General features: G+C 36.7%; 1 protein-coding gene and 1 pseudogene across 1 annotated transcript; one reads left to right on the top strand and one right to left on the bottom strand.

Moving 5' to 3' along the window:
- LOC5504278 lies at window positions 1–6,214 on the top strand (annotated as a pseudogene).
- LOC5504279 (coiled-coil domain-containing protein 86) lies at window positions 6,004–13,606 on the bottom strand. The gene is made up of 4 exons (XM_001625158.3): window positions 13,461–13,606; window positions 12,548–12,677; window positions 10,121–10,195; window positions 6,004–6,807 (listed from the first exon to the last, which is right to left on the bottom strand). The coding sequence occupies exons 1-4, from the start codon at window positions 13,547–13,549 to the stop codon at window positions 6,742–6,744; spliced, it is 360 nt and encodes a 119-aa protein (XP_001625208.1). The 5' UTR covers window positions 13,550–13,606; the 3' UTR covers window positions 6,004–6,741.
- Between the last annotated feature and the right edge of the window lie 1,911 nt (window positions 13,607–15,517).

Raw genomic sequence — 15,517 nt, 5'->3', positions numbered from 1 at the left:
TGAGCAAAAGTTGCAGATTACAGGCCCTTATGTTTCATTCTTCGGGACACAAATATGTATTTAACAAAGAGATTATTTCATTGAAGATAATCTAACCTGTACCGTAGTACAACGAAAAGCTGGTTGACATAGCGGCCATACCCAGTTACTATGTCTAGTGGTTGGAAGTCAAACAAGTCTCTCTGCCTAACAAAACCTTGTTCGTTTGTAGTAGTAACTCTGTAAGCATTCAGATGTTCTACAAAGCCATCATTGCGAGCTTTGAAGTACTCAAGCACAACAGATGCACCATCTACAAGTAACACTTTGCAAATTTTTCCCAAATAAAGGTTCCCCATGATGCAAAGCTGTTACAATAATGCTTCCCCTCTTGTAGCACGTACTTTGACCCATGATGCCCTGGAAAAAATATTTATTTTTTTAATGCTAAGCTTACTTCATGAAACAATCAAAATTATATATTTCTTAAAAACACAGTGGCAGATCCAAGGAACTTTAGAAGAAATGCATATAGCAGGAGATTAAAATCACCAATTTACCACTCATCATATGTTATTCCATATATTGGTGCCTCTCCCCCCACTTTGGTAAATCCTGGATCCCACCTTTCAGGACCAAAAAAATTCCTCTGAGTTTGAAATTAATACTCCAAATCTTTATCTTGTGTTTAATTTGTATTAATTTGAGTTTGCAATTACCTGATCCAACCTCTAAATATCTTCTTAGTGCTGTGGCATTATTTGAGGCCTGTAGGAGGTAGCATTGAAGAGCTTGGTGGCGCTTGGCTAATGAGTAAGTGATATTTTTGAAGTTGTTCACTCTATCAACAAGCCTTTTGAAATAATAATACTTTGCTTCAAAGCGCATTGACCAGTTTCTCACAAGTGGTCCAGTTCTGAAAATTAACAACATTTATTTAATTATGAATTAGGTTAACCAATAGATTAGAACTTATTGCAAATGGCCGCAAAAAAAAGCTCTTTAGTGGTTAACAAAGATGTCTAGGGGTGACAACAGACATCTGAAACATTTAAAAATTCAAGCAAAAGCTTAAAAGTCACTTAACAGCTTAAATTCTTTCTCAGTTTTTTGAAAAACTTTAGCACCTTTTTCAAAATACCCATTGCAAACCTTCCCCCTTTCCACTGGACACACCTTTACCCTTGTACTGAACACTTTCTAAACCTTAATACCTAAGCAAATGCTTTGGGTAATGAACCATGTAGTGCTACTTTGGAATTGCCCTCCGGTTATGGATTCGTTGGAATTCAGATAGGTGCTCTTCTACAAGAACCGATAAATATCCAGCAAGCTGTGAACTAGAAGTCGGTGCGAACACTATTTCCTCAATGCGCAAAAGAGTTTTTTAATGTATTATAGAAAAAGACCTGCCATGGCATCACCATCACCATCGGTGGTACTCAAAGAAAAGACACCTTGGCCATCTACATTAGTAGGGCAGATGTTAACATCGCTCTTGCTAATAAGCAAGAGCTTACAACAAAGCTCCGCACAGCTGTTGTGGAAAGGATTGTGGAGGACTACTCCCAGTTCACCTGGTAGGTGGTCCTGTCTAATTACAATAAAAATAATATGTTGATGCATGTTAATTGTAATGTTCACTGTTGTAGCGGCAGCTAGGAAAGAGGTGGTTGTATAACAACATCAAGTAAAGGAAATACTCATTTAAAAAAAAACTATTTTTATTTTCCATTAGAAGGCAAAGTTTTCAGGGACTCAGATTGGTGCTATTTATCAATGTATACTCTAACATAATTTCTTTTCAATTTGTATTGCATCAATATTATGGATGTCAATAATCTCTTATCTGAAAATTGAACAAGTTCACCAAGTGGTAACAATGTTTTGATTTTTTTAAAGGTATCCCACAAGGGACCAGATGACTGCACTTGCACTGGAAATAATCAGAACCTACCCATTTTTGAAAGACAAATATGTTGGTTCAGGATATGTAAGTCTTCAATTATGGTGTATCCTAATTGTAATCAATAAAAAAAGGCATTATCAGTTATGTTCATGTTTCCTCAAATAGATGCACAGATGTCACAACTTAAGGTAATTCCCTTGAATTGCACTGCGCACCCCTTCTGCGCATAGTGGCGCGCGCTTTTGTTCGAATTTTCCGGTGTATTAAGTGCGCGCGCGCCACAGTTGTACAAGAAAACACAGCAAAAGGCGCGCGTTTTTTACTTAAAATCGCTTTGACAGAAGACAGAAGTCGGTTACCCCCATTTTTTATTTGCTCAAATATATACGGAAAAATGATATACTAAAATAAGAAAAAAAGTTGGGTTGTAGAAATTTTGTTATTTCTCTTAAAAGCCGTAAAAATACTTCAAAATGGCGCCTTTTACCGTATGAATAGTGTCGAAAACAATGTCTTTTAGTGCGATCTCTTAAAATGTGATTTGTTTTGAACATACTACGGGTTATTGTTTAGGAGATCGGATTTTGGCAGCTCGACAAACAGAACTTAATTTTCTAAAGACTATAGGCGCTCTTTTTTAAACCAAGAGTTGGGATTTTTTCTTGCACGATCAGTAAAAACGCGTCAACTCTACGCCCCTGTGAAAACGAGGTCAGTACCCCCATTTTTTAAATACATTTTTTGAAATCCCTTAACTTCAATATTGTTTATGCCAAGTTTTAAAAAAATCTGGGTTGTAGAACTATTTCAAGGGAATTACCTTAACCGTATCTCATTGCATACCTTTTTTGTTCATAATTTGCTGCATCTGCATCTATTAGAGGATAAACGTACACAAAAATGTGATCTTTTTGTTAACTAATCACATGCATAGTTGACTGATAATGCTTTATTTTTATCGGTAATGAAATAATGGATTATCATTGCTTATGGCAGCTGAGTGTGCTTACATACCAGTCCAAATAAGAATAAATCTATGAATCGCTTCACTTGCCTTTGGCCACTCACATATTACCATCTGAATTTCATTGTAGGACTCGTGGTATGGCTCGTGGTATGGCTCGTGGTATGGCTCGTGGTATGGCTCGTGGTATGGCTCGTGGTATGACTCGTGGTATGGCTCGTGGTAGGACTCGTGGTATGGCAAGATAGCAGATAAATTCAAAAATGACCGCAAGAAGGTGCCAGAAGACCCGGAGGTTGTTCTTCACAAACGGAAAATAGAAACAAGTGCAGAAAAGACGGCCCAACATGTCAGAAGAGGGGCTTTGAATTGGGAGCCACCATACCCTGAGGGGGAGGATGAGGCGTCTATGCAACGGCATAAGGAGTCCCTCCAAAATGAGTGGGAGCGACGGACTCCTGACTTTAAGAAGGTCAACAGGCGTATGGCGCTGACCTTCCCCGACAGAAGGCGTTTGATGAATTCGAACCCCAATATACGGGATATTCAATCGGAATATCCTGCATTGTTTGACTGCAACCAGGTAAATGTACAGTATTTATGCCCATCAGCCATGGTATTGACCATGGCTCAAGATAGTTGAGCCCAACTTATAATGAAACACTAATGTCCTATTTGGTGAATGCTTAATTGTTTTCAAAAGTTTAAAATTTAACAATATTTGGCTTGTTACTGCACACACATTTGTTGTGGGATTTTCATGAATTCTATCAAATAGTGAAAAACAACCAATTGCTATAGATATTCACTTTTTATAGAAAGGGCTTTTTTAGAGTATCATACTGTATGCTACTGTATTTACTCAAATATCCAGTTGGTACATCTCATGGAGTGCAAGTGACTTTGAAACTACTTTGGCTATTTTACTTTAGGTAAACATCCAAGAGTATCATTATTGAGAAAAGTGTTTCTATTACAGATTATTGAAGAGTTTAAGCGGGTGCTGGGAGTCCTTGATGTGTCTGCCATACTTCGCTCAAACCTTGAGCAAATGGTAGATGGCATCCTCAATTTGGCAAAAAGCCACAAAATTTAAGCCACAAAGACGGTGTTAGACGGCTACCTTGGTCTCCTTGGGACAATGATGATGATGTTGAGCCATCGAAAGGTAAGTTATCAGTTGTGTTTCCATGTCAATGAGCAGGAGTAATAGTAGTAGATAGTCCAATCTTACTGCTCACTTATCTTACATTCTTTTCAAGTTGCATATAAATACCTAGTCTTGCCTTTTTGTTTAGGCGAAAAATGTGCGGTTGCCCTGGCTATTTTGCCCTTCTTGCTGCATAGCAAAAACAGCAAAAAGAAAGAGGAGAAAGAATTCATCGAAATTGTGCCTGTAAGTAAATACATGAATATTTTACTGCTGCATCTTTTGACTTTCCTGAGGCACAAACAAAATTTACATAAAATTACAGTATTGTCACAAAAGGAATTTGAGTAAAAACCGAAAGCTTTGCTCTTTCATGTGGAAAATCATGTGCTGAGGATGGATTGGAAAAGCCAAAAGATGCATCCAGCGTGTTAGTGAAAAATACTTAGGAGCTGGTTTATTTATGTTTGCTGGGAGATCCACTAGAAAGATGGACATCATAAGGGGATTCAACACTGTTTCCGAAGTCCCCAACCACCCAGTCAATCTTAATTTGTATCTTTTGCTACAGGGATTGGAGCCTCAAACCATTTATCCGTGTCGTATAGCTACTAAGGAATGAACTTTATGAAAATGCAGAGTTTGTTTACATTGCTGTTTCCTTTGCAACAGAATGGTGAACCTGTTGAATTCACTATTTTGTGAAATGCTGTTCGCTGTAGGAATATTTTTGACAAACTTATGTACATTCGACCATGGACAACACTAGAGGAAGTCTTATAAAAATCTTTGTAAGGAGAATTCTGAGATATTGGCACATTTTCCTTTTTAGTAACTAATTTCCTTGCTCTTTTCACATGGTCTAAAGGTCGAATGCACAATATCTAAAGTTGGTTTGACGAGAATTTCCGTACCACCAACAGCACCTCTCAAATAGTGAATTTAGCAGGCTCGCAGTCCATTTGCATCGGAAACAGTAATCTTAACAAAACCTTCATTTTTATAAAGGTTATTCCTAGATACATAGCACAGCAAATTGTTTGATGTTTCGATCCAGGTATCAAAACATATAAGTTATGATTGACTTGGGGGCTTGGTACCTTGGAAGCATAGTCAAATTTCCTAAGTGTTTGGTCACACAATGGCAAATCAAACTTATTTGCAGTAAGCTCATATGCTTCATTTCCATGTTTTTTTATGTTCATTTTATACTTATCGAGTGCTATCAGATTTAATCATTAATCAGAACAGACTAAAGAACACACGAAATTGGACAGGGTAATAAATCCACTGCCAGGAATTTACAGTTTAAGATGTGTTATCAAAGCAATTTGGTGCACATTGGGCGATAGTGACGTTTGAAAATTTGGCCTCACATAATGACCCAGCCCCACAATGTTATTTACTATTTATTAGTTTCATTTATTTATAGTCTTTGTTTTAACGTTTACAGGCAGAGAGTGACATTCGTACGATGGAGCTGTCGAGCAAAGCGCCAAAGATTCTGGTATCTGGAGAGTTTGAAAGCCGAGAAAGTGTTTCTATTGTTGCCAATGGGCAACAGATATGTGACGTTAAGGATATGTAAAGGCAACACTTTGCCTAATCGCCGTGTATTATATTTTTATGTTTGAGTATCCTCCAGGAATACAGAGCTTTTTTTTTTGTTTCTTCAAAAATGCTTGCTTGGCATCCATGATGGCAGGAAGATACCTGCACCCATAATACGATTTGTTGAGCAAATCAACTCCTCCTGCCTTCCTGCAGCAACTTATTGTTAAACGTTTTTTTTATGATAGAAAATTGAAAATTGAAAATTGAATTTATGAACACAATTTCATTCTTAATTTAAGAACAAAAGCTGCTGGATGTCAAGCATTCTACATTCTGGCTGCATGAGGTAATTAGGGTAGAATTACAGTAGTTGAGCAAATCAACTCCTCCTGGCTTCCTGCAGCGACTGATTGATAAACGGTTTTTTTTAAATGAACAAGAAAATTGTCAAATATCAAAGTTCAATTTATTAACACAATTTGATTCAGAATTTCATAACGAATCAGTCCAAAAAGAAAATGTATGAAAATGCCCAGATTCAAAATGTTCTCTATTTTGATGCAAGATAAGTTTTTGTATTTAACACATCCGAGAGAGCTCGGTTTATGCACGTTAACAAGCCCCAATAAAAACATCTAAATAAACCTTGGAGTTGGGATATTGTGTTGGCATTTTCTTGTACTAGATTTATGCTAGTAGAACTAGAATGATGTATTAAATATTTGATTAGATATGATTGCAATTTCAACGAGTTGTCGTAACGCAATGGTCGAGTAGCGCTTAATCAAAAATTTGGGTAACTGGGCTCTTTTCGCAATATAATGGGTTAATATGGATTCATTCCCAATGAGTTGTCGTAACTCAAATCTTGAGTAACCGTAACCCAGTTCTTTGGGTAACGAGCAGCGCTTACCCAAAATTTGGGTCAGGTTAACCCAAACCAAGGGTTGTGCTTACTCAAGATAGCGAGTTGTGTTAACCCAATATCAATGGTCACTGTGGATTAACCCTCTGTACTCCTTATTTTGGGTTACCCTTACTCGTTTGGTTTGGCAGTGTGTGTAAAACTTATTGAACAAAGGCATATATCTCCTCAGAGCTATAAAAAACTTTCAGTCTTTTGATGAGATGAGAAACTTGGTAAACTTCAATCTAAAAACATATACAAATAGGTACAAAATGTTTCTATCTATTTTCTATGTATCTCAGCTGCTTCTTCTTCATCTTTTTGATTTTAGAAGTGTTTTTAATCTGCAAATAAATTGAGATTGTCAAGATTCAGCAGATGCGTGATGGTTATGATCCATTCGAGGGGTAAGAATAAGAAAATGCTTAAACTAATAGTTTCAAAAGATAAGAAGAATCAAACAATTCATTAATTTAGCAACTAAATTATTCAATTATTATAATATACTTACACACACAGTATACTTACAGTACCGCTCTCGAACATATGTACGCGAAACTTTCGCGAACAGCTAGGCTGTTCGTGAACAGATCCAAACTAACGGTTCGGCGAACGGGAACGTATGACTCAGGGCTAACTGATATTCACTTTGGCTCACTCAAAGCGTTACAAGCTTTAGTCGATATCTCCGCTAAGTGAAGTAAGCGCTGGACTTATAATAAATACTGTAAGGGAGGGGATTATATTAGGAAAGGAATGTTTTGAACGCTTCGTCTTTTTTATTACGAATACAGTACGATGACCAAATCCGTATCACTTCATATTAAAATTGCTCTTTTTTGCGGAGTGCCCAATGCTCATTTTTTCTGAGACGACTGCAAATTAACTTATGCATATAATATGCACAGAAGAGACTACACATTTTCAAATTTCATTGATTTATATGGTATTTTCTGTTTGCACATGGTGGGGGTAGTTCCGTAGCAGCGGGCATAGTTCCGTATCAGTAAAAAAATCTGTCGTCTGGTACGAGTTTTTTTCATTTGAGAATAAAAAAAAACATATTTACTGAATAACATATCACATCCCTTCCTTTTTGCTTGAAATTAATGTATAAAAATGATTTTAACTTCGCAATGCAGCAGGTTAACAAAACAACAATCGTCAAAGGGCTTTCGCTCGCGTGTCGCTAATAAATCCATATTACATGAAACAAAACGGATAGAATTTTTCCAAAATAAATGCCACAACCCACACAAATACTAAAACGGCAAAATAGACAAAATGCAAAAGGAGTCAATTCTTCCATTTGTCTCGTCTCGCCTTTCAAAACAAGAAATTCATGGAACAGAGCAACATCGTGTTTGGTCTTCTTCTTTGTATTTTCGTTTTCATGTCCGTCTATGAACTCTTCTATTGACGAATCTAGGCTCTGAAAACGGGTAGTCGACTGTTTTGCAGCCATCTTACTAAAGTAAAAAAGGAATGGCGGGCGAACTGAGACACATCAAAAAGTTTCGCGCGAGTCGTCGAGCAAACGAATCGACTTTGCTCACAAGTGAAAATAATGATATAGCCAATCAGAACGCCGATACGGCGTTTTTCACTAGTAAAAAAAAACGTACGACCAATCAGCTGGCTTCTCTAGCGCGAAGAGACTAGTTTTATCACAATGGTTTTTGGCGCGCAAATCTCGGTATGTATATAATAAAAAGTTATGTTTTAAGGAACCAAATTGCTGACCCGACCGGATTTGGAAATAAAATAATGTTAACAAAAAAACAAGAAAAAACTTGATTCGGCTATCATGTTACTCAAAAGACAAAGAAAGATTATTATTTACGTGGACCAAGCAAGTTTGAAAGAAATCAAGCATGACAGAACACTCGTCGAAATCTTATGTGTCGACCGAAAAGTTTTAAGTGAGAGGATTTGGGCCACACACAAAAATAACCAGACCTACGTCTATTTAACAACTTTTGAGGATGAAATAGCAAAAAGAAATATCCTGAAGGCCACATTATCTTGACCCAATTCTAGCTGCTGCTGCGAGGAAGCCGATCATCATGCAGAAGCTTGCCATCGTAAGCGGCGAGTTTGCATGCTCCATGGAAAACAAAATGCAAGATCTGAAATTAAAGAAACGTCCATCTACGGAAACAAGGCTCGGCAGGCACTGGAGATGCTAATTCAGCATGTGGAGAGCCACCTGGGCTACGAATCGCATGAACATTCCACCATTTTAAAAGAAAAGATAACAGCTATTAAATGTATAAGCACTAAACTTCTGATTCCTTTCCATGCAGAAGTCATTAAATGTAAGCATGTATCTTTATACTAACCAAAAGAAAATATGGCAAATCAGAATGCAGAAATCGCTATGTTTATTTGGCAGTATCCACTTAAACTTTGCATTATGTACTGGATTTACATAAAATAAGTTGCCATCTAGCATGGTATAAAATAGTTATACAATGCAGAATACTGCAGAATATTGAATATCCCACTCTTCATAGGCCAGTCCCTTTCAATTTCAACGATTATCCTCGTAGCTGCTCGCAAAGCACCCCAATAAAAAAGAAAAGGGAAGACAAGACAAAAGTGGTTTACCACAACTCTGCTTCTTGCTTGTTTTAGTCTACTACCTTTCTTCTGCGACTTTGATGTATGCGAGTTACCTCAAACACGCTCTCAGGTACTGAACATGAGATTCCATGATACATCATGTCACTTGCGAAAACGTAAACAAAAACTAAATGGAAGGGTACCCATGGGGTACCCATAAGGTATTCGCTTTTTCAAAGCATCAAAATGATGACAAACTATTGTAGATTCTGCCGATGTATTCCCTTTTTTGCTGACACCGTCTAGACCCAACGAAAATTCCAACTTTCTCAGATCGATCGGGCACATATTAGGGCGAAATTTTGAGTGACCTTGGCCGTAAATCTTAAAATAAATATTTTCTCGCCCATGATCGCACTGATTCTCTTTACAACAAGGCGTCCGGGTTCCTCTAGCATGCAGTAAACGCAACAAATCATGGGTAGGAGTATTATTTCGACGACAAAAGAACGTTTTCTGCGTGGTTCTCTCGCTGAGGCTATGGCCACCATTTTGCATAATAATAAGGTAAACTGATACCTCCAATTTTATTGATGACCCTAACTGTCTATTGTGAACACTATTCGCGAATTTCGCGACCGCTGTTCGCAATTTTCGCGAACACATGTACATATGTTCCCGAGCGGTACTGTATTATAATATAATTACACACAGTATACTTATTTTGATATACTTACACACACAGTATACTTATTTTGATATACTTACACACACAGTATACTTATTATAACATACTTACATACACAGTATAAATTATTATACTTACATACACAGTGTACTTATTACTTACACACATGTATTACTTTAAACAGTATACTTATTATAATATACAGTACCTAGACACACAGTGTACTTGTTATAATACACAATGTACTTGTTATAATATACTTACAATACACTTGCTGTTCAGCACCATGCTACTTATGGGTACCAATGTTTTCTGCTTAGCTCCTTAGCTTTTACTGTAAAAAGCCCTCTTTGTCACATTTGTAAGGGATAAGAATTCCATAATCAAGCGTTTGTATAACTCACCACTTGGACTACTTGGGACTTTCTTTCATTCTCCTCTCTCCTCTTTTGCTTTTCCATAGTCCGTTTCCTTCTTTCCTGCAATTGAAATCCTTGTTACACATCTAAAGAAAGGTTACCAATAGACAAGCATTTGCCCAATTACCCAAGTTAATTGCTAAAAAAGGTATCAAAGTAAAACACAGCAAAGAGAAAGCAAAACTGTTCCCCCTCCTTTATATGCCCACTACCCAGCATCCTTCAGTATTTCCTGTTTATCCAGCCTCCAGGTACCAGGTACAGACAACCAGCACATCCAACAAACATTTCCTATTATATCTTTATTCATTATTTATCTAAATGATTTCTCTATCTTTATTCATTATTTATCTAAATGGTTTCCCTATCTTTATTCATTATTTATCTAAATGATTTCTCTATCTTCATTCATTATTTATCTAAATGATTTCCCTATCTTTATTCATTATTTATCTAAATGGTTTCTCTATTTTCATTCATTATTTATCTAAATGATTTCTCTATCTTTATTCATTAATTATCTAAACGATTTCTCTATCTTTATTCATTATTTATCTAATTGATTTCTCTATCTTTATTCATTATTTATCTAAATGATTTCCCTATCTTTATTCATTATTTATCTAAATGATTTCTCTATCTTCATTCATTATTTATCTAAATGATTTCTCTATCTTTATTCATCATTCATCTAAATGATTTCTCTATCTTCATTTATTATTTAACTAAATGATTTCTCTATCTTTATTCATTATTTTTCTAAATGATTTCTCTATCTTCATTCAATATTTATCTAAATGATTTCTCTATCTTCATTCATTATTTTTCTAAATGATTTCTCTATCTTTATTCATCATTTATGTAAATGATTTCTCTATCTTTATTCATTATTTATCTAAATGATTTCTCTGTGGACTGCACGACACTAAGAACATTACCCCAATGACTGAAAAAAGGGGTTTGCAACAAAAAGACAACTCATACACTCCTACAGCAACAACTATACAAACATCAAGCAAATTGCCTTACTACAGGTCACAATAACAACAGCTATACAGCTAGCGACCAAGATGCCTACTTACAACATACTACAGACCCCTATAACAACAGCTATACAGCTAGCGACCAAGTTGCCTATCTACTACCAGACCCTTATAACAACCGCTATACAGCCAGCAACCAAGATGCCTACTTACAACATACTACAGACCCCTATAACAACCGCTATATAGCTAGCGACCAAGTTGTCTAACTACTAATATAGACCAAAATAACAACCACTGTTCAACCCGCAACCAAGATGCCTAACTACTGACAGACCACAATAAAAATTTTAAGAATCTCCATTTCAACTATATCAAAACAGAGTGTGGTTTTCTCAGCCTCCATGGTATCAACAACGCAATGGTTTTATGCCAATTGTTCTGAGCATGGAAGACTCTCTTGGCGCGCTTTAAAATATTTTACAAGAAATACTGCACTTAGGGTTATGCTAGAGTTGAACAGAAGTACTGAAAATAAGATTTTTACAATAACAAAAGGGGAATTATAAACAGACAAGCATGTTCTAATTAGGTGTCAAAGGTAAAAAATCAGGTAGAGGGATTTAGCATCAAGAAATATTTGAAAGCACATTACTAAAAAAAACTTAACCAAAACACACTAAATATATGTACCATACAGATTGCTCTGATTTGCATGTGAATTGGCAGTCTGTCTGTGCAATAGCTTGTTGCAAAGTGTGTGCACAGCTATAAAAATTCTAAATCAATCAAAGGTTAGTTCACTTTGAATACATGATATGGCTGAAATTTGCATACTGCAACTTTGAAATATACTTTTGAATGAAACTAGATATCAAAATTCGAAGACACACTATGCTAACAAGCATGTATTGAATGAAAGAAGACATTTTGCATAAGCTTTCACTCGCTGGGTGTGGTATCTAAATTCTTTCAAAGACATCTACAGTATCATCTACACTACCTGTTTCTGACTTTTTTTTATTTAAATTTATTTTAAGCCATACATAAGAAATAAAGGTAGATTTTATATTATATGATTGATATATGATATAATTGCATGGTTTGGATAAAATGTGCTTGCGTAATGGTTTATTTCAGGTCCTTTTAAACCTCTAAGCTTTAAAGCCCCATGCAAACGAACCATGCAAACGAACCATGCAAACAAACCATGCAAACGAACCATGCAAGCAAACCATGCAACTGAACCATGCAAACGAACCATGCAAACAGCCAGGCAAGATGATGACCCAGCAACCCTGCCACTGCTAGGACACCATGTCCAGAAGTGTTGGCAGATGTTGGGAATACTTGATTTGGCCAACACCTTGCCAGTGGTCCCTGTCATAATTGATTATGAGTGGTGTAATATAGGCTAAATATTAGATACCTCCTTGGCATTTCTTGCATTGTCTTTAAGCTCTTTTTCATAAGATTTCAATAATTTCAGTTGCAGTCTGTCTTTCTGTTTTTTCTTCCATGATGAGTGGAGTGGTTTGACATTAATCACAGTGGACTTCCTGTTTTGGAGAAAGATTAACTAACTGAACAACAATAAAGCAACAGTCAATGCTGGTTTGAGGAAGACTTCTACATAATGATCATACTTTACTAAAAGCTTAAAAAACGGCAGATTGTGCTTCAAATAAAAGAACTGCAGTATAAGAAATTATCAAGGAATTTTCCTGGTAGATTACAGTAAATGTACAGGAATAATAATAGAAGAATAATATAAAAGAATAGAAGAATAATAAAAGAACTGTATAAGAAATTATCGAGGAATTTTCCTGGTAGATTACAGTAAATGTATAGGAAGTTTCGATTTTTTTGGCCGGGAGATGAAGGCTAAAAACTAGGAGATTTGGCAGGTATAGAAATACAATATGATTTTATTTGTACCACAAGATGAAATTACAAGTCTAGGAATAACTAGTTAGACTGCTAAAATTAGACGGCATATAACAATATCAGTGTACCGGATCTGTAGGCAGGTAATATTCTTTAAGAACATAAAACCCTTTTTAGGGAAATTTGAATCTCCAACCACATCACACATGAAATCGAATTAAATAGTAATAAACTTCTGGACGCCTATGACATCGTTTTATAGGCAATCTACTTTTACGAAATTCATATTCATTAAGCTTTATTTATCTCAGATACTTCTTATGCCGTCCAGTCTATCATACAAAACAAAAGACTACACGTGTCTGTATTAAGCTTACATATTTCCAAAGTTATTCTCACTTCGTTATATATTTGAAAACTGAAAATAATAACATAGAAGACGCTTTAGAACTTACTTCTTTTTCTCGCTTTTCCAAACTCGTCCGGATTTAGGCTTTCCTCGGGGTATTTTTACGTTTTTTACATCATTTTTTGACGACGCCATCTTTGGTTTACGAGGTTCTACTTACTAGGTAACCAGGCATTCAACAAATAGTTGTTTTGGTCACCGCGCGGGTAGCCTATGGTCACCCGCGGCGAATTTCGCCATAATTTCGCTATACGTCTCCCAAGTAAAAAAATAATAAAAATGAATACACTTTTGCACTATCCGGGATCGCTAAATTCATTATTAAACCCTGAAATTTACAGTAAAAACCTACAGTAATTTGACTTTTTTGTATTTTTATGTTTCTAGTGCTTTTGCATTATTTTTTTCGCCGTGGCTAAATCAAAGAAAGAAAATCGATTAACTTCATTAAATAAGGACGTTCAAACGATGGACGGAAGGACAAACGATGGGTTTGGGAAAACTAAATGAGGCGTAGCCGCTCATGGTCTAGCGTGAGCTAAATGAGCGGTAGCTTAAATTTTTTTTTTTTGAATAACGCGGGAAAATGCTACCCCCCTTTGCGTTAGCGAAAGCTATAAAAGGTTATAAACTTTAAGACTTTAAGACTTAAGACGAACAAATGACCTTCGGGAATTCATATATTAGCTAAGTTAGCAAATTAACTTACTAGTACTAGTAAATGATGTTGCTTTCATGCGACTCTCGCATCAGCTGCTGATATATTACCTACCTCTCACCACACCCAGCGTTTTTCCAGTTTACATTAAAGTCTTCCATTACACATATTGTTCAAAACTTTTGCCACTGTTTAAAAGACAATATTAGCTTGAACCACAGTAATGTAGTTACTTTCAAGAGACTGCATTATTCTGACACGGAATGTCGAGTGGGGGGGAAATCTACTATGCTTCTCCGGTCTACCTGTGCACCACAGGTATACCGGAGCCACTCATAGAAGTGTTTGGACGCTATGACTAAAGCCGGAAAACTAAGGTGCGTTTCCATTTGTGTAGAGGGGCATTTGGGTGCGCTGCTATAAATGCTTTGAAGGTAGATTCGTAGACGTGACTTATAGCGCTTTCTTCTGATATTTCATTTGCAAACAGAGAGAATGACACGCTGGTTGTGATGTGGATATTCCAAAAGGAGTCAGGGCAGCTCACTTGTAATCTCGCTTAAACGCCCACTTCGCCCATATGCTAGATACCTTCATTCACTCAGTGATCTCTGTTAATGTTTAACAAGTTAGCAGTCTTAGTATACAATGCATTGACATCGATTTATAGATTATTTGAAAACTCCAGTAAAGAAACGCGTGCTCTGTCTAGACAGAGAGAGAAACAATAACACCAATTACTAGACAATGCAATTTTTGCCGATTTCACTATTTAATACCTACCCTGAAATGGCGCACTCAAGCCAGAATTGTTCGTTGATCATTTGTTTTCTTGTTATCTGATGGCCCACCAAAATTGGGTGTGCTTGAGTTGTAATGGTTGAACCAGGCACATTTTTTTTAAATTTGCTCTTATTCTCTACTCAGGCGCGTACCCAGGGGGGTGCGCAGCGGCTAAACAGTGGGTCATTTCTCATTAAGGAATCTTCCAATACTATCAATACCATGCTTCTCCATATGTCCATATGATATTTATGACTGCGCACACCCACCGCTCCCCCCCCCCCCCCCCCCCCTCAGCTAATCCTGGGAACGCGCCTGCTACTTCTTAACTACGGTACGGATTCCTCGCAGTTCCAAGGTAAAAAATGTCTATTGCACGTAGAAAGATTTCTTGGTTGTGCTCGCGTACATTAATTTTCAATGTATATATATTTCTTTGGGGGGTGCGCAAGAGGAACTAATTACCCGGGGGCGTATGGAGGGAGGGGGGGGGGGGGGGGGTGGAAGAACAAGTGATTTTATTGCCATTGCAGTATCTCCAAGGGACGATTATTTGGCTACCAAATAGTTTGACTAGATTTATGACGTACCAAAAGTGATCTTAAATGCCATTTTTTGTAATTCTCTTACACTTTATAGTCTTGTCTACAAATAGCACGTTT

Source organism: Nematostella vectensis, chromosome 4 (assembly GCF_932526225.1).
Source record: "Nematostella vectensis chromosome 4, jaNemVect1.1, whole genome shotgun sequence".
Taxonomy (NCBI): domain Eukaryota; kingdom Metazoa; phylum Cnidaria; class Anthozoa; order Actiniaria; family Edwardsiidae; genus Nematostella; species Nematostella vectensis.
The sequence above is the reverse complement of the archived record's forward strand: the minus strand, read 5'-3'. Positions and strand labels throughout refer to the sequence as shown.